The sequence below is a fragment of the Leptodactylus fuscus genome, chromosome 1 (assembly GCF_031893055.1).
Source record: "Leptodactylus fuscus isolate aLepFus1 chromosome 1, aLepFus1.hap2, whole genome shotgun sequence".
NCBI lineage: Eukaryota > Metazoa > Chordata > Amphibia > Anura > Leptodactylidae > Leptodactylus > Leptodactylus fuscus.
In genome coordinates this window covers 343,972,451-343,996,343 of record NC_134265.1, presented here as the reverse complement: position 1 = coordinate 343,996,343, position 23,893 = coordinate 343,972,451, and the positions used below count along the sequence as shown (strand labels likewise).

General features: G+C 47.3%; 1 protein-coding gene and 1 long non-coding RNA gene across 2 annotated transcripts in view; both read left to right on the top strand.

The window, feature by feature from the left end:
- The first annotated feature begins 744 nt into the window (after window positions 1-744).
- Window positions 745-3,657, top strand: LOC142187700 (uncharacterized). The gene is made up of 3 exons (XR_012712582.1): window positions 745-831; window positions 2,208-2,408; window positions 3,583-3,657. It is a non-coding gene; the product is annotated as an uncharacterized LOC142187700 (long non-coding RNA).
- A 1,865-nt stretch (window positions 3,658-5,522) lies between these two features.
- LOC142183343 (uncharacterized) overlaps window positions 5,523-23,893 on the top strand; it is a 100,757-nt gene continuing 82,386 nt past the window's right edge. Inside the window, exon 1 of the mRNA XM_075258438.1 lies at window positions 5,523-5,599. Within this exon, the coding sequence (XP_075114539.1) occupies window positions 5,597-5,599 (3 nt within the window). The 5' untranslated portion in view covers window positions 5,523-5,596. The remainder of the gene's footprint in view (window positions 5,600-23,893) is intronic.

Below are 23,893 nucleotides of genomic sequence, written 5' to 3'. Positions count from 1 at the left end.
GTAACCCCTTCTTCCCCAGGCAGCAAACGTATTACAGTATTATGCATTACAGTATATAATACTGTGAGCAGGGGCCACTATAGGGTATAATACTCTGTGCAAGGGCCACTATGGGGGATAATAATGTGTGCAGGGACCACTATGGGACATAATACTGTGTGCAGGGGCCACTATAGGGTATAATACTGTGTACAGGGGCCAGCACATGCAGGAATGCGCGGGGGGGGGGGGGGTGTTTGGTCAGGATCTTTGGGGGGGAGCCCATGTCGAAGGTTCGCCACAGGGCCCCACCATTTCTAGTTACGCCACTGTACAGTCCAATACAGTATCATATCCTGTGGGGTAGTGCAGGAGCGTGAACAGTGGAGGGTTAGTTTTAGGGAATCTAACTGTGGAAAGCAGTTATATCCACGTCCACTTCATGGGTAATGGGGTTTCACTTCTGTGTATAAGTGATTCATTTCAGCTGGATATCATTATAGCAGCCAAACCTCATTGCCAGCAATAATATGCAACTGAAATTAATCTGTTTCACTTACAGAGAACTATAACTCCAGTAGACGGGGACAGGATGCAAATAAGAGTATCATCACCTTTATAATAGTATTAATTAGTTAATCATTATGTGATTGTGCAGGATGATCTGGAAGGGATTTATTCATATTTAATGATACACATTTCTTTCATTTTATATTGCCTTTGCAGAATCTTCAAAATTTGAAGCAGTACAGTGATATTGTACTGTGCAACGAGGTTCAGCAGTTTGCAGGGAAAACTGAGTTATACATAGGATCTGGGGAAGATTCAACTAAAGATCGTCTTGCTGTAAAGGTAATCAATTTTTTTTTGCTATAAGTGTCCTAAAATTCATCAGTACAGAAGCTTCTAGTCACTTTAAAGAGCTGTGCTTATTCTCTTATATGTAATGCTATTAGAATTGTTTCCACTATTTATGAAGACTGGCGTTACTCACACCAGTCTTCATAGCCCCAGAGGTGGCGGAGGGTATGCCTCATATATGACAAGGTGCAGGCCTCCTCCTAAATGAGGCACACCCTGTTCGGAATGGGGTAGAATTGGAGAAAACTGTGTTTTATTATGAAGGTGTTCACTGTGCAGCCAAAATTACATGGCACCTATAGTCTATGGGTCAGTACTAGGGTTGAGCGATCGGCTACCGAGTAAATTTCACGATCGCGATCGGAATTCCGATGCCGATCTTTTTGGTGGGATCGAGATCAGAGGTTATTTCTCACAATGCTTGGCTACTGGCCAATCATTGTGGGAAAAGCTTAGCACCCATAGGAATGAATGAAAGCGGCCGGCCGCTTAACCCCCCACGCGCCGGCTGTGTCCATTCATTCTTATGGATTTACCGCAGCCTGCCACTCTTCTGCTTCGTCCCTGTTTTACCGTATACTCAGCTCAGCTCCACGAACAGAAACCCGAATGCAAGTGTGATTTTTAAAAAAATGACTTTAATAGATTACTTTAATAAATCTGCCTATTGTTTTCCATATTACTTGTGGCACGTTATTAGCCCAAATAAAATTAGTAGACGAGTGCTGTTCTACTTTACAAGAAATGACCAACAGATACACTGAAAGATTTTTATGTATACTTTTTTAAATATACTTGTGTATATCTTATATTTATTTTATATATACTTTTTTATAAATATTTTTAAATATAAATATTTTTATATACATACTGAAAGCTTCAACCACAAGTTTGTGGGATCAAGAATTTATTATGTTTAGAACTTAGATCACTCATTGACGGTAAGGCTGCAGTCACACTAGCGTTCGAGGGCTTCGTTGCCCATTCTGCTTAAAGAGGACCTTTCATGTCCTCGTGCACATGCAGTGCAATACACCGTTAGAACGCCAACTTTCCTGTTATGTACCCCAGCTGAGGAGCTATCGGTGCCAGTACCACAGGTTTCTGTGGGTAACCTCTTTTTAAGAAGATAGGGTTTTCATTTTCCAGGAGAAATCAAAGAACGGAAACCTGAACTCTAGAGTGAACTTAGCGTAAATTATTTCACATTCAACTTCTTCTAAGTAGAGATCTGATGTAACCACCTTACATAAAATATCCTATTGGTCCTAAAAACCGGTCACTACTGTATGTACATTTAAAATATGTGATGTAAATACTTTGTAGGCCATAATTCTTATGTAGAAAGTTATTATTTTTTATTACAGAATATCCTGGAAAGTCTAACTAGTCCACAAAATTCAGACAATGAAATTGGGAACTGGAAATACAGAGTTGCTGCAGTAAAACAAATCGTGGTGTATATACCCAGCAAATTTCTGTACGGTGGCAAAGAAATACTGGAGATGCCAGGAACAGATGATTCAGACCCTCTTGGTTTAGATTTTATTAATAAGGGCCTTAACATGGTAAGTTGGAAAGAAAAAAGAATTATCCATTTTTTTTTATTTTTTTTTTAAAACTGATAGGCCACAGTTTAATACTTAGGATAAGTTTACACTGAGTTTTTTGGTCACGATTTTGAGTCCGTATCCGCCTCAAAACCCTGACCAAAAAGACGGCTCCCATTGAAATCAATGGGAGCCGCTCAGGTCTTTTTTCCGGGAGCCGTTTCTTCTGGCTCCCAGAAAAAAAGAAGCGAGATGTTCATTCTTCAGGCCGGGTCGCCTCGTGATTCGGCCTGAAGAAACTCCCTCCTCCGGACTAGGCCCATTCATAGGGCCTAATCCGGAGCAGAGTGCGCGGCTACCGGTTTTTGGATCTGAACCTGAGGCGGCCTCTGCCTCAGGTTCTGATCCAAAAAACCCCGTGTGAACTTACCCTTATAGTAGTGGCAGAAACGACAATTTCATACCTTTTCATTCCTATTTTTTTAACTCCTAACCTTTAGAGCCCGCTCCTTGTTCATACAACCCTTTTTCTTGCCAAAGCCAGCTTCACAGAGCTCTGAGCATCTAAGTATACAAAAAATAGTGCACCAGTAGCAGAAGGATCTCCCCCCAGTGCGCTAAGACCATCATTTGCATATTTTTAAAATCTACTTTTTCTGCAAAAAACACAGTATCACCTGTGGTAGAGTGTGCTACAAGCTACTATATCTAGTTGATAGACCATTAAGCAGATGGTAGGCACCATTTAAAGATCCAGATAATCCCTGTAAGGTTAGGTTCACATATGTGAACTCATAGATTGTAAGCCCTCGCGGGCAGGGCCCTCTACCCCACTGTGCCAGTCGGTCATTGTTAGTATTATATCTACCTGTATATTCTGTGTACTGTATGTAACCCCCAAATGTAAAGCACCATGGAATTAATGGTGCTATATAAATAAATATTATTATTATTATTATTAATAATAATATGTGACTGCTATACATTCGGGGTTTCCGTCCCTTAATCCGCTTAAAACATGCAGGACTTTTCTCACTGCATTATTCTGCCTTTTTCGAGTGGAAACTGGGTGGTAACCGCTTTTTAAGTGGATTAGGTTTCCACCCGAAAAACGGAAATCTGAACACAGGTGTGAACCTAACATAACATGCTACAATCTCAGAAAAAAAAGTTGAACTTTTTTTCTTTCTAGGTTGATGCTGTATTTGTAATGAGTGAATTTTCCTTCAACATTTGTGAAAGAGATGTTCAAGATATCCTGATGCGAAGTGATTTCCTGCAGAAGTGGAAAACATCTCCTGAATCTTCCTCTTTAATGTTTCTTGCATATCCAGAGAAGGTAACTAAAAATACAGCACTTAGAAATGACACATAGCAGAGGTGTAACATGAGACTCCTGGACCCCAATGCCAAATCTGTACCAGTCCCACCATCTATAATGTATTGTTTATTGTACTGGTCTCCACATATTGGGAAGTGACACCGTATGAACCTCTTAAAACTCATAGACTAAGTCAAGTTACACCCCTGACAGTAAAGACAGTAATTACCTCCCCTTGGGTGCAAGACAGCTGTGTCAAATGGACATTTTTTCATGACTGTTTTGCACTTTGGTTGCCTGAATGTAGCTCAGAACTATATTCGCACATCAATGAATAATGGCCGTATGATGCCCATTTTCTTAACCACTTCCGGACCGCCCATAGACTATATACGTCCGGGAAGTGGTTGCCTTGTTCTGACAGGACGTACCTGTACGTCCAGTCAGAACACAGCAGCTGCACGGAGATCGTGTAGCTGCTTTCACTAGGAGCCGGCTGTAACTTCAGCCGGAGCTCCTAGAGAGAAGACGGGGCAGATTTATTACCTCCCCTGCCTTCTCGATCCGCTGTGTATACAGCGCTCAATGAGCGCTGTATACACGGCTATGGACGCAGCCATAAATCAGCTGCCCTCTGACCCGGCGGTCACGTGATCCACTGGGAGCAGTGTCCTGCCAGAGCTGCTGGGTCCTACAGGACTCAGATCAGCTCTGCATACTGTGTATACAGTGTGCAGGAGTCTGTATTCCTCCTGTAACTGAGGTTAAATGTAGCAGCCCCAGTTATAGGAGAAATCAGCCTCAAGTACAAAAAAAAAGTGATCAGATGTCCCCAAAGGTCTCCTATCACCTTATGGGGACACAATCTGGAAAAAAAAAAAAATATATATATATAATAAAAAAGTTTTAAAAAAATGTAAATAAAATAAATAAATAATACGCTAATAAAACGCCGTTATTAAAGGTTATAGCCCCGCCCCCGATGACACCATACAAAATAAAAATTACCGTAACGGAGAGGAAAAACTATTTTATAAAGTTTTTCAGTGACACTTTGTGTTATTAAATTTAAAAAAAATTATAAATTGAAAACCAGACACAATTTCCCTCCTATTTTGTTTATATTTTCCTGGATATAAAAAAAATTAAAACACATTTGAAAATAAAAATAACATAAAAATAAAGCCCTATGTGTCCCCGAAAAAAGACGCAAAAATTAGTTGACTAAGACATACGAGAAAAATTTTACAGACCTCAAAACCGCACATACAAAATACACCTAAAATGTGTCTGGTCCTGGACCACAAATTGGCCCGGTACTGAAGTGGTTAACCAACATCACACAACAGCACTCCATTCAATGTCAGTGAATGGGGCTATTCACATGGCTGTTATTTTGATGGTCTGCAGTCCGACTGTCAAAATATAGGTTATGTACTCACACAATACTTTCTGCGATGTTGTGTGAGGGGGTCATTATAGTCTATGGGGTCCATGTGCTTTTACAGCACTTGCAATTGCGTTTGTATTCAATTCAAGGGGTCTCCATGCGGACTCCCCCCCCCCCCCCCGCCCCCCCCCGGATGGAATACAAAAGCAGATGTGAACAGGGCATAAGACTGGCAATGTCTGTAAAACACTGCAGACTAAAATGGTGCTATATAAGTAAAAGAAATAGATAAACATGTTTGTAGCTAACAGAGAGCCTTTATACATGTGTAGTATATACTGTACATCATGAAATTTCTTTCTTTTTTTTTTTTTTTTTTCCAAGGATACACCATTTCATTTTAAGGTTGGGGACATCAATAAAATAGAAAAAATTAAGCGTCTGGAAGGAAAGAAAAGGTTAATCGAGCTTGAACGCTTCTGTCAGTTGATTGGAATGGTAAGGCATTTTAACTTATTAACAAAGACGCTATTTTAGTCCTTAATATGTAGGCAATGTTTTTTTCCTTTTCTCTTTTCAAAAGCCATAACATTTTTATTTTTCCATTAATACATCTTCAGTATTGTGCAAATGCTTTAGGTAGGTGTGGAAAAGTACGAATGTTTTCAGTGTTACAAATGTTAACAGTTTAGTTTAATAAATTAAGAAGTGAATGAGGAAAAGAGAAATCTAATTCCCAACAATATTTGGTGTGACCGCCCTTTGCCTTCCATCATTTCTTCTAGGTACACTTTTAAGCTAACGTATCACGTAGCAGGCCGCAGCCAAAAAGCGCTGTGGAAAAAAAACGTGGGTGAAATGAATCACAGCATTTCAGCTGCGGATATTTTTTTGCAATAGAGATGAGCGAACAGTAAAATATTCGATGTTCGTTATTCGGTACGAATAGTATCTCAATATTCAACTATTCGAACGAATATCGAACCCCATTATAGTCTGTGGGAGAAAATGCTTCATTTCAGGGGATCCCACCATTCAACTCAGGAGGGTCACCAAGTCCACTATTACACCTCAGCAAATGATGCCAACACCTCTGCAATGCAACTGGGACAGCAGGGGAAGCATGTCTGGGGGCATCTAACACACCAAAGTGTATTAGCTGTATTACCCCACCATCACAGCCTAACAACTACACACTTTCCACATTCAAAAAACCTTTATCAAAGTGGGAAAATACCTGGAAACCTTCTATACTCTCCAAATGGATGGACACAGACCCCAATTTAAACTCAACAAACATTAACAACCACCCTTTTAAATCATGTTCCCCATGACAACGCAGATGGAATAAGCAATAGGAAATCCTTCAGTCCCCACCCTGAACTGTCATTGTGGATGTGTGTGATGTGGTAAGAACTTCCAAAATTCACTTTTATGGCCCTTAACGTGAGCCCTTCCAAACAAAGTTACAGGACCTTAAGCTGAGCTACCAGCAGAGATTGAGGCCCTTCAGGGTATCCACGTCCACTGCTGCTACACTGCATGATTTTCTAGCTAGCTATCTAATATTGAGCTCTGAAAAGAGCTGTTATTGACAATTCCTGCCTAACCAAAGCACAACTAATCGCACTGACAGTCTGACGCCACACTCTCTCTATCACTCCAACACGAGAATGAGACGAAGAAGGCCAACACTATTCTTATGAATTGGGAGGTCACATGTTTTCGGCAGCCAATGGGTTTTTTCACTGCCTCCGGTGTCGTAGTTCCTGTCCCACCTCCCCTACACAGTTATTGGTGCAAAAAATGTGCCAGGGAAGGTGGGAGGGGATACAAATTTTTACTGCGTTTACCTTGTGGTGTTCGATTGGAATCGAACACCTCAAACGGCCTGATATTCGATCGAATATCAATTCGATCGAACGCTGTTCGCTCATCTCTAGTTAGCAAGAATCTCATCCACTTTGCAGGAAATGTAAAACACTGAGGAGGTTAGACAGACAGGTTTTGGACATCTTGGAGAACTAAGCACAGATCTTCTGTAGATGTAGGCTTGCTCCAATCTTCTGTCTATTCATGTCATCCCAGACAGACTGGCTGATGGTGAGGTCAGGGCTTTGTGTAAGCCCCATCATCACTTGAAGGATTCCTCCTCCAAAAGGTGGTCACATCAAATATGGATTTGAGGGTCCATTCACACCGAGTAAACGTGCGCTCATTTTGGCAAAATACACGTGTAAAAAATACACGTGTAAAAATAAGACTCCCATTGACTTCAATGACATTGTTTACATGTGTAAAAAAACACGTCAAAATACACGCAGAAAATGTCATTGAAGTCAATGGGAGTCTTATTTTTACATGTGTATTCTTTACACGTGTATTTTGCCAGAATGAGCGTGTGTTTTCTCAGCGTGTGAGTGGACCCTTATTTAGATTTCTCTTTAAATTCACCTGATTGTATTAAAGAGAACCTGGCAGGACGATTTGGGACACTAAACCACCCACTGGTCCTTATAGACCTGGGGTTTAGTGTTCTAAATCTCCCTGTTGTAAATGAACAGTTATACTTACCTAGTGGTGCAATGCCTGCACAGTTCTTCAGTGAACTCGAGGATGTTATGGGGCACGCACACTGAGGCTAAGGTGTACTCTTCTGGCTTCAGTGAAGAACTGCATCGGCATGGGGGGTACAGTGGCAGGATAAGTATAAGGGTCCATTCACACAGAGGAAAATGGTGAGGAATTTGGTGTGGAATTTCAGTGCTGAAAAAAAAGCCTCTCATTAACTTCAATGGGTTCCTTTTTCTGCTAACAGAAAAAGGAACCCATTGATGCCAATGGAAGGCTTTTTTTTTTCAGCACTGAAATTCCACACCAAATTCCTCACCATTGTCCTCCGTGTGAATGGACCCTTAAGCTTGTTTATTTTTATTGCGGACGTGGATGGATTTATTACAGGGTGATTTGGGACACTAAAACCCTATAAGAGCCTATGGGTGGTTTAGTATCCCAAATTGCCTTGTCCTTGTAAATTAATTGACAAAAAATTGTATTAACATTAGAGATGAGCGAACACTAAAATGTTCGAGGTTCGAAATTCGAATCGAACAGCCGCTCACTGTTCGTGTGTTCGAACGGGTTTCGAACCCCATTATAGTCTATGGGGAACATATACTCGTTAAGGGGGAAACCCAAATCCGTGTCTGGAGGGTCACCAAGTCCACTATGACACCCCAGGAAATGATACCAACACCTCTGGAATGACACTGGGACAGCAGGGGAAGCATGTCTGGGGGCATCTAACACACCAAAGACCCTCTATTACCCCAACATCACAGCCTAACAACTACACACTTTACACACTCAATACCACCTCTCTGACAGTAGGAAAACACCTTGAAACATGTGTATTTGGCACTTGCAGTGAGGAGAGCTTGTCACCAGCAGTGAATTTGGCCCTTGTAGTAAGTTGAGGTTGGCACCAACATTTGTTTTGAAAATCAGGGTGGATTGAGCCTCTAACCAGCAGAGTTTGGGCAAATTCATGGTGGAGGGAGCCTCTAAAAACCCCAGTTTGGACCAATTCATGGTGGAGGGAGCCTCTAAAAACCCCAGTTTGGACCAATTCATGGTGGAGGGAGCCTCTAAAAAACCCAGTTTGGACCAATTCATGGTGGAGGGAGCCTCTAAACAGCCCAGTTTGGACCAATTCATGGTGGAGGGAGCCTCTAAACAGCCCAGTTTGGGCAAATTCATGGTGGAGGGAGCCTCTAACCAGCCCAGTTTGGGCAAATTCATGGTGGAGGGAGCCTCTAAAAACCCCCGTTTGGACCAATTCATGGTGGAGGGAGCCTCTAAACAGCCCAGTTTGGGCAAATTCATGGTGGAGGGAGCCTCTAACCAGCCCAGTTTGGACCAATTCATGGTGGAGGGAGCCTCTAAAAACCCCAGTTTGGACCAATTCATGGTGGAGGGAGCCTCTAAAAACCCCAGTTTGGACCAATTCATGGTGGAGGGAGCCTCTAAAAACCCCAGTTTGGACCAATTCATGCTGGAGGGAGCCTCTAAACAGCCCAGTTTGGGCAAATTCATGGTGGAGGGAGCCTCTAAAAACCCCAATTTGGACCAATTCATGGTGGAGGGAGCCTCTAAACAGCCCAGTTTGGGCAAATTCATGGTGAAGGGAGCCTCTAAAAACCCCAGTTTGGACCAATTCATGGTGGAGGGAGCCTCTAAAAACCCCAGTTTGGACCAATTCATGGTGGAGGGAGCCTCTAAAAAACCCAGTTTGGACCAATTCATGGTGGAGGGAGCCTCTAAACAGCCCAGTTTGGGCAAATTCATGGTGGAGGGAGCCTCTAAAAACCCCAGTTTGGACCAATTCATGGTGGAGGGAGCCTCTAAAAAACCCAGTTTGGACCAATTCATGGTGGAGGGAGCCTCTAACCAGCCCAGTTTGGACCAATTCATGGTGGAGGGAGCCTCTAAAAACCCCAGTTTGGACCAATTCATGGTGGAGGGAGCCTCTAAACAGCCCAGTTTGGACCAATTCATGGTGGAGGGAGCCTCTAAAAACCCCAATTTGGACCAATTCATGGTGGAGGGAGCCTCTAACCAGCCCAGTTTGGACCAATTCATGGTGGAGGGAGCCTCTAACCAGCCCAGTTTGGGCAAATTCATGGTGGAGGGAGCCTCTAAAAACCCCAATTTGGACCAATTCATGGTGGAGGGAGCCTCTAACCAGCCCAGTTTGGGCAAATTCATGGTGGAGGGAGCCTCTAAAAACCCCAGTTTGGACCAATTCATGGTGGAGGGAGCCTCTAAAAACCCCAGTTTGGACCAATTCATGGTGGAGGGAGCCTCTAAAAAACCCAGTTTGGACCAATTCATGGTGGAGGGAGCCTCTAAACATCTAAACAACCCAGTTTGGGCAAATTCATGGTGGAGGGAGCCTCTAAAAACCCCAGTTTGGACCAATTCATGGTGGAGGGAGCCTCTAAAAACCCCAGTTTGGACAAATTCATGGTGGAGGGAGCCTCTAAAAACCCCAGTTTGGACCAATCCATGGTGGAGGGAGCCTCTAAAAAACCCAGTTTGGACCAATTCATGGTGGAGGGAGCCTCTAACCAGCCCAGTTTGGACCAATTCATGGTGGAGGGAGCCTCTAACCAGCCCAGTTTGGACCAATTCATGGTGGAGGGAGCCTCTAAAAACCCCAGTTTGGACCAATACATGGTGGAGGGAGCCTCTAAAAACCCCAGTTTGGACCAATTCATGGTGGAGGGAGCCTCTAAAAACCCCAGTTTGGACCAATTCATGCTGGAGGGAGCCTCTAAAAAACCCAGTTTGGACCAATTCATGCTGGAGGGAGCCTCTAACCAGCCCAGTTTGGACCAATTCATGGTGGAGGGAGCCTCTAAAACCCCCAGTTTGGACCAATTCATGGTGGAGGGAGCCTCTAAACAGCCCAGTTTGGACCAATTCATGGTGGAGGGAGCCTCTAAAAACCCCAATTTGGACCAATTCATGGTGGAGGGAGCCTCTAACCAGCCCAGTTTGGACCAATTCATGGTGGAGGGAGCCTCTAACCAGCCCAGTTTGGGCAAATTCATGGTGGAGGGAGCCTCTAAAAACCCCAATTTGGACCAATTCATGGTGGAGGGAGCCTCTAAACAGCCCAGTTTGGGCAAATTCATGGTGGAGGGAGCCTCTAACCAGCCCAGTTTGGACCAATTCATGGTGGAGGGAGCCTCTAAAAAACCCAGTTTGGACCAATTCATGGTGGAGGGAGCCTCTAAAAACCCCAGTTTGGACCAATTCATGGTGGAGGGAGCCTCTAAAAACCCCAGTTTGGACCAATTCATGGTGGAGGGAGCCTCTAAACAGCCCAGTTTGGACCAATTCATGGTGGAGGGAGCCTCTAAAAACCCCAATTTGGACCAATTCATGGTGGAGGGAGCCTCTAACCAGCCCAGTTTGGACCAATTCATGGTGGAGGGAGGCTCTAACCAGCCCAGTTTGGGCAAATTCATGGTGGAGGGAGCCTCTAAAAAACCCAGTTTGGACCAATTCATGGTGGAGGGAGCCTCTAAACAGCCCAGTTTGGGCAAATTCATGGTGGAGGGAGCCTCTAAAAACCCCAGTTTGGACCAATTCATGGTGGAGGGAGCCTCTAAAAACCCCAGTTTGGACCAATTCATGGTGGAGGGAGCCTCTAAAAAACCCAGTTTGGACCAATTCATGGTGGAGGGAGCCTCTAACCAGCCCAGTTTGGACGAATTCATGGTGGAGGGAGCCTCTAAAAACCCCAGTTTGGACCAATTCATGGTGGAGGGAGCCTCTAAACAGCCCAGTTTGGACCAATTCATGGTGGAGGGAGCCTCTAAATAGCCCAGTTTGGGCAAATTCATGGTGGAGGGAGCCTCTAAAAACCCCAGTTTGGACCAATTCATGGTGGAGGGAGCCTCTAAAAACCCCAGTTTGGACCAATTCATGGTGGAGGGAGCCTCTAAAAACCCAAGTTTGGGCAAATTCATGGTGGAGGGAGCCTCTAAAAACCCCAGTTTGGACCAATTCATGGTGGAGGGAGCCTCTAAAAACCCCAGTTTGGACCAATTCATGGTGGAGGGAGCCTCTAAAAACCCAAGTTTGGGCAAATTCATGGTGGAGGGAGCCTCTAAAAACCCCAGTTTGGACCAATTCATGGTGGAGGGAGCCTCTAAAAACCCCAGTTTGGACCAATTCATGGTGGAGGGAGCCTCTAAAAACCCCAGTTTGGACCAATTCATGGTGGAGGGAGCCTCTAAAAACCCCAGTTTGGACCAATTCATGGTGGAGGGAGCCTCTAACCAGCCCAGTTTGGACCAATTCATGGTGGAGGGAGCCTCTAAAAACCCCAGTTTGGACCAATTCATGGTGGAGGGAGCCTCTAAACAGCCCAGTTTGGACCAATTCATGGTGGAGGGAGCCTCTAAAAACCCCAATTTGGACCAATTCATGGTGGAGGGAGCCTCTAACCAGCCCAGTTTGGACCAATTCATGGTGGAGGGAGCCTCTAACCAGCCCAGTTTGGGCAAATTCATGGTGGAGGGAGCCTCTAAAAACCCCAATTTGGACCAATTCATGGTGGAGGGAGCCTCTAACCAGCCCAGTTTGGACCAATTCATGGTGGAGGGAGCCTCTAACCAGCCCAGTTTGGGCAAATTCATGGTGGAGGGAGCCTCTAAAAACCCCAATTTGGACCAATTCATGGTGGAGGGAGCCTCTAAACAGCCCAGTTTGGGCAAATTCATGGTGGAGGGAGCCTCTAACCAGCCCAGTTTGGGCAAATTCATGGTGGAGGGAGCCTCTAAAAACCCCAATTTGGACCAATTCATGGTGGAGGGAGCCTCTAAAAAACCCAGTTTGGACCAATTTATGGTGGAGGGAGCCTCTAAAAACCCCAGTTTGGACCAATTCATGGTGGAGGGAGCCTCTAAAAACCCCAGTTTGGACCAATTCATGGTGGAGGGAGCCTCTAAACAGCCCAGTTTGGACCAATTCATGGTGGAGGGAGCTTCTAAAAACCCCAATTTGGACCAATTCATGGTGGAGGGAGCCTCTAACCAGCCCAGTTTGGACCAATTCATGGTGGAGGGAGCCTCTAAAAACCCCAGTTTGGACCAATTCATGGTGGAGGGAGCCTCTAAACAGCCCAGTTTGGACCAATTCATGGTGGAGGGAGCCTCTAAAAACCCCAGTTTGGACCAATTCATGGTGGAGGGAGCCTCTAAACAGCCCAGTTTGGACCAATTCATGGTGGAGGGAGCCTCTAAAAACCCCAATTTGGACCAATTCATGGTGGAGGGAGCCTCTAACCAGCCCAGTTTGGACCAATTCATGGTGGAGGGAGCCTCTAAACAGCCCAGTTTGGGCAAATTCATGGTGGAGGGAGCCTCTAACCAGCCCAGTTTGGACCAATTCATGGTGGAGGGAGCCTCTAAAAAACCCAGTTTGGACCAATTCATGGTGGAGGGAGCCTCTAAAAACCCCAGTTTGGACCAATTCATGGTGGAGGGAGCCTCTAAAAACCCCAGTTTGGACCAATTCATGGTGGAGGGAGCCTCTAACCAGCCCAGTTTGGACCAATTCATGGTGGAGGGAGCCTCTAAACAGCCCAGTTTGGGCAAATTCATGGTGGAGGGAGCCTCTAAAAACCCCAGTTTGGACCAATTCATGGTGGAGGGAGCCTCTAAAAACCCCAGTTTGGGCAAATTCATGGTGGAGGGAGCCTCTAAAAACCCCAGTTTGGACCAATTCATGGTGGAGGGAGCCTCTAAAAACCCCAATTTGGACCAATTCATGGTGGAGGGAGCCTTTAACCAGCCCAGTTTGGACCAATTCATGGTGGAGGGAGCCTCTAACCAGCCCAGTTTGGGCAAATTCATGGTGGAGGGAGCCTCTAAAAACCCCAATTTGGACCAATTCATGGTGGAGGGAGCCTCTAAACAGCCCAGTTTGGGCAAATTCATGGTGGAGGGAGCCTCTAACCAGCCCAGTTTGGACCAATTCATGGTGGAGGGAGCCTCTAAAAAACCCAGTTTGGACCAATTCATGGTGGAGGGAGCCTCTAAAAACCCCAGTTTGGACCAATTCATGGTGGAGGGAGCCTCTAAAAACCCCAGTTTGGACCAATTCATGGTGGAGGGAGCCTCTAAACAGCCCAGTTTGGACCAATTCATGGTGGAGGGAGCTTCTAAAAACCCCAATTTGGACCAATTCATGGTGGAGGGAGCCTCTAACCAGCCCAGTTTGGACCAATTCATGGTGGAGGGAGCCTCTAACCAGCCCAGTTTGGGCAAATTCATGGTGGAGGGAGCCTCTAAAAACCCCAGTTTGGACCAATTCATGGTGGAGGGAGCCTCTAAAAACCCCAGTTTGGACCAATTCATGGTGGAGGGAGCCTCTAAAAAACCCAGTTTGGACCAATTCATGGTGGAGGGAGCCTCTAAACAGCCCAGTTTGGGCAAATTCATGGTGGAGGGAGCCTCTAAAAACCCCAGTTTGGACCAATTCATGGTGGAGGGAGCCTCTAAAAACCCCAGTTTGGACCAATTCATGGTGGAGGGAGCCTCTAAAAACCCCAGTTTGGACCAATTCATGGTGGAGGGAGCCTCTAAAAACCCCAGTTTGGACCAATTCATGGTGGAGGGAGCCTCTAACCAGCCCAGTTTGGACCAATTCATGGTGGAGGGAGCCTCTAAAAACCCCAGTTTGGACGGATTCATGGTGGAGGGAGCCTCTAAACAGCCCAGTTTGGACCAATTCATGGTGGAGGGAGCCTCTAAAAACCCAGTTTGGACCAATTCATGGTGGAGGGAGCCTCTAAACAGCCCAGTTTGGGCAAATTCATGGTGGAGGGAGCCTCTAAAAACCCCAGTTTGGACCAATTCATGGTGGAGGGAGCCTCTAAAAACCCCAGTTTGGACCAATTCATGGTGGAGGGAGCCTCTAAAAAACTCAGTTTGGACCAATTCATGGTGGAGGGAGCCTCTAACCAGCCCAGTTTGGACCAATTCATGGTGGAGGGAGCCTCTAAAAACCCCAGTTTGGACCAATTCATGGTGGAGGGAGCCTCTAAACAGCCCAGTTTGGACCAATTCATGGTGGAGGGAGCCTCTAAAAACCCCAATTTGGACCAATTCATGGTGGAGGGAGCCTCTAACCAGCCCAGTTTGGACCAAATCATGGTGGAGGGAGCCTCTAACCAGCCCAGTTTGGGCAAATTCATGGTGGAGGGAGCCTCTAAAAACCCCAATTTGGACCAATTCATGGTGGAGGGAGCCTCTAAACAGCCCAGTTTGGGCAAATTCATGGTGGAGGGAGCCTCTAACCAGCCCAGTTTGGACCAATTCATGGTGGAGGGAGCCTCTAAAAAACCCAGTTTGGACCAATTCATGGTGGAGGGAGCCTCTAAAAACCCCAGTTTGGACCAATTCATGGTGGAGGGAGCCTCTAAAAACCCCAGTTTGGACCAATTCATGGTGGAGGGAGCCTCTAAACAGCCCAGTTTGGACCAATTCATGGTGGAGGGAGCCTCTAAAACCCCAATTTGGACCAATTCATGGTGGAGGGAGCCTCTAACCAGCCCAGTTTGGACCAATTCATGGTGGAGGGAGCCTCTAACCAGCCCAGTTTGGGCAAATTCATGGTGGAGGGAGCCTCTAAAAACCCCAGTTTGGACCAATTCATCGTGGAGGGAGCCTCTAAAAAACCCAGTTTGGACCAATTCATGGTGGAGGGAGCCTCTAAACAGCCCAGTTTGGGCAAATTCATGGTGGAGGGAGCCTCTAAAAACCCCAGTTTGGACCAATTCATGGTGGAGGGAGCCTCTAAAAACCCCAGTTTGGACCAATTCATGGTGGAGGGAGCCTCTAAAAACCCCAGTTTGGACCAATTCATGGTGGAGGGAGCCTCTAAAAAACCCAGTTTGGACCAATTCATGGTTGAGGGAGCCTCTAACCAGCCCAGTTTGGACCAATTCATGGTGGAGGGAGCCTCTAAAAAACCCAGTTTGGACCAATTCATGGTGGAGGGAGCCTCTAAACAGCCCAGTTTGGACCAATTCATGGTGGAGGGAGCCTCTAAAAACCCCAATTTGGACCAATTCATGGTGGAGGGAGCCTCTAACCAGCCCAGTTTGGACCAATTCATGGTGGAGGGAGCCTCTAACCAGCCCAGTTTGGCAAATTCATGGTGGAGGGAGCCTCTAAAAACCCCAATTTGGACCAATTCATGGTGGAGGGAGCCTCTAAACAGCCCAGTTTGGACCAATTCATGGTGGAGGGAGCCTCTAAAAACCCCAGTTTGGACCAATTCATGGTGGAGGGAGCCTCTAAACAGCCCAGTTTGGACCAATTCATGGTGGAGGGAGCCTCTAAAAACCCCAATTTGGACCAATTCATGGTGGAGGTAGCCTCTAACCAGCCCAGTTTGGACCAATTCATGGTGGAGGGAGCCTCTAACCAGCCCAGTTTGGGCAAATTCATGGTGGAGGGAGCCTCTAAAAACCCCAGTTTGGACCAATTCATGGTGGAGGGAGCCTCTAAACAGCCCAGTTTGGGCAAATTCATGGTGGAGGGAGCCTCTAAAAACCCCAGTTTGGACCAATTCATGGTGGAGGGAGCCTCTAAAAAACCCAGTTTGGACCAATTCATGGTGGAGGGAGCCTCTAAACAGCCCAGTTTGGGCAAATTCATGGTGGAGGGAGCCTCTAAAAACCCCAGTTTGGACCAATTCATGGTGGAGGGAGCCTCTAAAAACCCCAGTTTGGACAAATTCATGGTGGAGGGAGCCTCTAAAAACCCCAGTTTGGACCAATTCATGGTGGAGGGAGCCTCTAAAAAACCCAGTTTGGACCAATTCATGGTGGAGGGAGCCTCTAACCAGCCCAGTTTGGACCAATTCATGGTGGAGGGAGCCTCTAAACAGCCCAGTTTGGGCAAATTCATGGTGGAGGGAGCCTCTAACCAGCCCAGTTTGGACCAATTCATGGTGGAGGGAGCCTCTAAAAACCCCAGTTTGGACCAATTCATGGTGGAGGGAGCCTCTAAACAGCCCAGTTTGGGCAAATTCATGGTGGAGGGAGCCTCTAAAAACCCCAGTTTGGACCAATTCATGGTGGAGGGAGCCTCTAAAAACCCCAGTTTGGACCAATTCATGGTGGAGGGAGCCTCTAAAAAACCCAGTTCGGACCAATTCATGGTGGAGGGAGCCTCTAAACAGCCCAGTTTGGGCAAATTCATGGTGGAGGGAGCCTCTAAAAACCCCAGTTTGGACCAATTCATGGTGGAGGGAGCCTCTAAAAACCCCAGTTTGGACCAATTCATGGTGGAGGGAGCCTCTAAAAACCCCAGTTTGGACCAATTCATGGTGGAGGGAGCCTCTAAAAACCCCAGTTTGGACCAATTCATGGTGGAGGGAGCCTCTAACCAGCCCAGTTTGGACCAATTCATGGTGGAGGGAGCCTCTAAAAACCCCAGTTTGGACCAATTCATGGTGGAGGGAGCCTCTGAACAGCCCAGTTTGGACCAATTCATGGTGGAGGGAGCCTCTAAAAACCCCAATTTGGACCAATTCATGGTGGAGGGAGCCTCTAACCAGCCCAGTTTGGACCAATTCATGGTGGAGGGAGCCTCTAACCAGCCCAGTTTGGGCAAATTCATGGTGGAGGGAGCCTCTAAAAACCCCAATTTGGACCAATTCATGGTGGAGGGAGCCTCTAAACAGCCCAGTTTGGACCAATTCATGGTGGAGGGAGCCTCTAAAAACCCCAGTTTGGACCAATTCATGGTGGAGGGAGCCTCTAAACAGTCCAGTTTGGACCAATTCATGGTGGAGGGAGCCTCTAAAAACCCCAATTTGGACCAATTCATGATGGAGGGAGCCTCTAACCAGCCCAGTTTGGACCAATTCATGGTGGAGGGAGCCTCTAATCAGCCCAGTTTGGGCAAATTCATGGTGGAGGGAGCCTCTAAAAACCCCAATTTGGACCAATTCATGGTGGAGGGAGACTCTAAACAGCCCAGTTTGGGCAAATTCATGGTGGAGGGAGCCTCTAAAAACCCCAGTTTGGACCAATTCATGGTGGAGGGAGCCTCTAAAAACCCCAGTTTGGACCAATACATGGTGGAGGGAGCCTCTAAAAACCCCAGTTTGGACCAATTCATGGTGGAGGGAGCCTTTAAAAACCCCAGTTTGGACCAATTCATGCTGGAGGGAGCCTCTAAACAGACCAGTTTGGGCAAATTCATGGTGGAGGGAGCCTCTAAAAACCCCAGTTTGGACCAATTCATGGTGGAGAGAGCCTCTAAAAACCCCAATTTGGACCAATTCATGGTGGAGGGAGCCTCTAAACAGCCCAGTTTGGGCAAATTCATGGTGGAGGGAGCCTCTAAAAACCCCAATTTGGACCAATTCATGGTGGAGGGAGACTCTAAACAGCCCAGTTTGGGCAAATTCATGGTGGAGGGAGCCTCTAAAAACCCCAGTTTGGACCAATTCATGGTGGAGGGAGCCTCTAAAAACCCCAGTTTGGACCAATTCATGGTGGAGGGAGCCTCTAAAAAACCCAGTTTGGACCAATTCATGGTGGAGGGAGCCTCTAAACAGCCCAGTTTGGGCAAATTCATGGTGGAGGGAGCCTCTAAAAACCCCAGTTTGGACCAATTCATGGTGGAGGGAGCCTCTAAAAACCCAGTTTGGACAAATTCATGGTGGAGGGAGCCTCTAAAAACCCCAGTTTGGACCAATTCATGGTGGAGGGAGCCTCTAAAAAACCCAGTTTGGACCAATTCATGGTGGAGGGAGCCTCTAACCAGCCCAGTTTGGACCAATTCATGGTGGAGGGAGCCTCTAAACAGCCCAGTTTGGGCAAATTCATGGTGGAGGGAGCCTCTAACCAGCCCAGTTTGGACCAATTCATGGTGGAGGGAGCCTCTAAAAACCCCAGTTTGGACCAATACATGGTGGAGGGAGCCTCTAAAAACCCCAGTTTGGACCAATTCATGGTGGAGGGAGCCTCTAAACAGCCCAGTTTGGACCAATTCATGGTGGAGGGAGCCTCTAAAAACCCCAATTTGGACCAATTCATGATGGAGGGAGCCTCTAACCAGCCCAGTTTGGACCAATTCATGGTGGAGGGAGCCTCTAACCAGCCCAGTTTGGGCAAATTCATGGTGGAGGGAGCCTCTAAAAACCCCAATTTGGACCAATTCATGGTGGAGGGAGACTCTAAACAGCCCAGTTTGGGCAAATTCATGGTGGAGGGAGCCTCTAAAAACCCCAGTTTGGACCAATTCATGGTGGAGGGAGCCTCTAAAAACCCCAGTTTGGACCAATTCATGGTGGAGGGAGCCTCTAACCAGCCCAGTTTGGACCAATTCATGGTGGAGGGAGCCTCTAAAAACCCCAGTTTGGACCAATTCATGGTGGAGGTAGCCTCTAAACAGCCCAGTTTGGACCAATTCATGGTGGAGGGAGCCTCTAAAAACCCCAATTTGGACCAATTCATGGTGGAGGGAGCCTCTAACCAGCCCAGTTTGGACCAATTCATGGTGGAGGGAGCCTCTAACCAGCCCAGTTTGGGCAAATTCATGGTGGAGGGAGCCTCTAAAAACCCCAATTTGGACCAATTCATGGTGGAGGGAGCCTCTAAACAGCCCAGTTTGGACCAATTCATGGTGGAGGGAGCCTCTAAAACCCCAGTTTGGACCAATTCATGGTGGAGGGAGCCTCTAAAAACCCCAATTTGGACCAATTCATGGTGGAGGGAGACTCTAAACAGCCCAGTTTGGGCAAATTCATGGTGGAGGGAGCCTCTAAAAACCCCAGTTTGGACCAATTCATGGTGGAGGGAGCCTCTAAAAACCCCAGTTTGGACCAATTCATGGTGGAGGGAGCCTCTAAAAAACCCAGTTTGGACCAATTCATGGTGGAGGGAGCCTCTAAACAGCCCAGTTTGGGCAAATTCATGGTGGAGGGAGCCTCTAAAAACCCCAGTTTGGACCAATTCATGGTGGAGGGAGCCTCTAAAAACCCCAGTTTGGACAAATTCATGGTGGAGGGAGCCTCTAAAAACCCCAGTTTGGACCAATTCATGGTGGAGGGCGCCTCTAAAAAACCCAGTTTGGACCAATTCATGGTGGAGGGAGCCTCTAACCAGCCCAGTTTGGACCAATTCATGGTGGAGGGAGCCTCTAAACAGCCCAGTTTGGGCAAATTCATGGTGGAGGGAGCCTCTAACCAGCCCAGTTTGGACCAATTCATGGTGGAGGGAGCCTCTAAAAACCCCAGTTTGGACCAATACATGGTGGAGGGAGCCTCTAAAAACCCCAGTTTGGACCAATTCATGGTGGAGGGAGCCTCTAAAAACCCCAGTTTGGACCAATTCATGCTGGAGGGAGCCTCTAAACAGCCCAGTTTGGGCAAATTCATGGTGGAGGGAGCCTCTAAAAACCCCAGTTTGGACCAATTCATGGTGGAGGGAGCCTCTAAAAACCCCAATTTGGACCAATTCATGGTGGAGGGAGCCTCTAAACAGCCCAGTGTGGGCAAATTCATGGTGGAGGGAGCCTCTAAAAACCCCAGTTTGGACCAATTCATGGTGGAGGGAGCCTCTAAAAACCCCAGTTTGGACCAATTCATGGTGGAGGGAGCCTCTAAAAAACCCAGTTCGGACCAATTCATGGTGGAGGGAGCCTCTAAACAGCCCAGTTTGGGCAAATTCATGGTGGAGGGAGCCTCTAAAAACCCCAGTTTGGACCAATTCATGGTGGAGGGAGCCTCTAAAAACCCCAGTTTGGACCAATTCATGGTGGAGGGAGCCTCTAAAAACCCCAGTTTGGACCAATTCATGGTGGAGGGAGCCTCTAAAAACCCCAGTTTGGACCAATTCATGGTGGAGGGAGCCTCTAACCAGCCCAGTTTGGGACCAATTCATGGTGGAGGGAGCCTCTAAAAACCCCAGTTTGGACCAATTCATGGTGGAGGGGAGCCTCTAAACAGCCCAGTTTGGACCAATTCATGGTGGAGGGAGCCTCTAAAAACCCCAATTTGGACCAATTCATGGTGGAGGGAGCCTCTAACCAGCCCAGTTTGGACCAATTCATGGTGGAGGGAGCCTCTAAACAGCCCAGTTTGGACCAATTCATGGTGGAGGGAGCCTCTAACCAGCCCAGTTTGGGCAAATTCATGGTGGAGGGAGCCTCTAAAAACCCCAATTTGGACCAATTCATGGTGGAGGGAGCCTCTAACCAGACCCAGTTTGGACCAATTCATGGTGGAGGGAGCCTCTAAAAACCCCAGTTTGGGCAAATTCATGGTGGAGGGAGCCTCTAACCCAGCCCAGTTTGGACCAATTCATGGTGGAGGGAGCCTCTAACCAGCCCAGTTTGGGCAAATTCATGGTGGAGGGAGCCTCTAAAAACCCCAATTTGGACCAATTCATGGTGGAGGGAGCCTCTAAACAGCCCAGTTTGGGACCAATTCATGGTGGAGGGAGCCTCTAAAAACCCCAGTTTGGACCAATTCATGGTGGAGGGAGCCTCTAAACAGCCCAGTTTGGACCAATTCATGGTGGAGGGAGCCTCTAAAAACCCCAATTTGGACCAATTCATGGTGGAGGGAGCCTCTAACCAGCCCAGTTTGGACCAATTCATGGTGGAGGGAGCCTCTAACCAGCCCAGTTTGGGCAAATTCATGGTGGAGGGAGCCTCTAAAAACCCCAGTTTGGACCAATTCATGGTGGAGGGAGCCTCTAAACAGCCCAGTTTGGGCAAATTCATGGTGGAGGGAGCCTCTAAAAACCCCAGTTTGGACCAATTCATGGTGGAGGGAGCCTCTAAAAACCCAGTTTGGACAAATTCATGGTGGAGGGAGCCTCTAAAAACCCCAGTTTGGACCAATTCATGGTGGAGGGAGCCTCTAAAAAACCCAGTTTGGACCAATTCATGGTGGAGGGAGCCTCTAACCAGCCCAGTTTGGACCAATTCATGGTGGAGGGAGCCTCTAAACAGCCCAGTTTGGGCAAATTCATGGTGGAGGGAGCCTCTAACCAGCCAGTTTGGACCAATTCATGGTGGAGGGAGCCTCTAAAAACCCAGTTTGGACCAATACATGGTGGAGGGAGCCTCTAAAAACCCCAGTTTGGACAAATTCATGGTGGAGGGAGCCTCTAAAAAACCCAGTTTGGACCAATTCATGGTGGAGGGAGCCTCTAAAAACCCCAGTTTGGACCAATTCATGCTGGAGGGAGCCTCTAAACAGCCCAGTTTGGGCAAATTCATGGTGGAGGGAGCCTCTAAAAACCCCAGTTTGGACCAATTCATGGTGGAGGGAGCCTCTAAAAACCCAATTTGGACCAATTCATGGTGGAGGGAGCCTCTAAACAGCCCAGTTTGGGCAAATTCATGGTGGAGGGAGCCTCTAAAAACCCCAATTTGGACCAATTCATGGTGGAGGGAGACTCCTAAACAGCCCAGTTTGGGCAAATCATGGTGGAGGGAGCCTCTAAAAACCACAGTTTGGACCAATTCATGGTGGAGGGAGCCTCTAAAAACCCCAGTTTGGACCAAATCATGGTGGAGGGAGCCTCTAAAAACCCCAGTTTGGACCAATTCATGGTGGAGGGAGCCTCTAAACAGCCCAGTTTGGGCAAATTCATGGTGGAGGGAGCCTCTAAAAACCCCAGTTTGGACCAATTCATGGTGGAGGGAGCCTCTAAAAACCCCAGTTTGGACAAATTCATGGTGGAGGGAGCCTCTAAAAACCCCAGTTTGGACCAATTCATGGTGGAGGGAGCCTCTAAAAACCCAGTTTGGACCAATTCATGGTGGAGGGAGCCTCTAACCAGCCAGTTTGGACCAATTCATGGTGGAGGGAGCCTCTAAACAGCCCAGTTTGGGCAAATTCATGGTGGAGGGAGCCTCTAACCAGCCCAGTTTGGACCAATTCATGGTGGAGGGAGCCTCTAAAAACCCCAGTTTGGACCAATACATGGTGGAGGGAGCCTCTAAAAACCCCAGTTTGGACCAATTAATGGTGGAGGGAGCCTCTAAAAACCCCAGTTTGGACCAATTCATGCTGGAGGGAGCCTCTAAAAACCCCAGTTTGGGCAAATTCATGGTGGAGGGAGCCTCTAAAAACCCCAGTTTGGACCAATTCATGGTGGAGGGAGCCTCTAAAAACCCCAATTTGGACCAATTAATGGTGGAGGGAGCCTCTAAACAGCCCAGTTTGGGCAAATTCATGGTGGAGGGAGCCTCTAAAAACCCCAGTTTGGACCAATTCATGGTGGAGGGAGCCTCTAAAAACCCCAGTTTGGACCAATTCATGGTGGAGGGAGCCTCTAAAAAACCCAGTTCGGACCAATTCATGGTGGAGGGAGCCTCTAAACAGCCCAGTTTGGGCAAATTCATGGTGGAGGGAGCCTCTAAAAACCCCAGTTTGGACCAATTCATGGTGGAGGGAGCCTCTAAAAACCCCAGTTTGGACCAATTCATGGTGGAGGGAGCCTCTAAAAACCCAGTTTGGACAATTCATGGTGGAGGGAGCCTCTAAATACCCCAGTTTGGACCAATTCATGGTGGAGGGAGCCCTCTAAAAACCCCAGTTTGGACCAATTCATGGTGGAGGGAGCCTCTAACCAGCCCAGTTTGGACCAATTCATGGTGGAGGGAGCCTCTAAAAACCCCAGTTTGGACCAATTCATGGTGGAGGTAGCCTCTAACCAGCCCAGTTTGGACCAATTCATGGTGGAGGGAGCCTCTAAAAACCCAATTTGGACCAATTCATGGTGGAGGGAGCCTCTAACCAGCCCAGTTTGGACCAATTCATGGTGGAGGGAGCCTCTAACCAGCCCAGTTTGGGCAAATTCATGGTGGAGGGAGCCTCTAAAAACCCCAATTTGGACCAATTCATGGTGGAGGGAGCCTCTAAACAGCCCAGTTTGGACCAATTCATGGTGGAGGGAGCCTCTAAAAACCCCAGTTTGGACCAATTCATGGTGGAGGGAGCCTCTAAAAACCCCAATTTGGACCAATTCATGGTGGAGGGAGACTCTAAACAGCCCAGTTTGGGCAAATTCATGGTGGAGGGAGCCTCTAAAAACCCCAGTTTGGACCAATTCATGGTGGAGGGAGCCTCTAAAAACCCCAGTTTGGACCAATTCATGGTGGAGGGAGCCTCTAAAAACCCCAGTTTGGACCAATTCATGGTGGAGGGAGCCTCTAAACAGCCCCAGTTTGGGCAAAT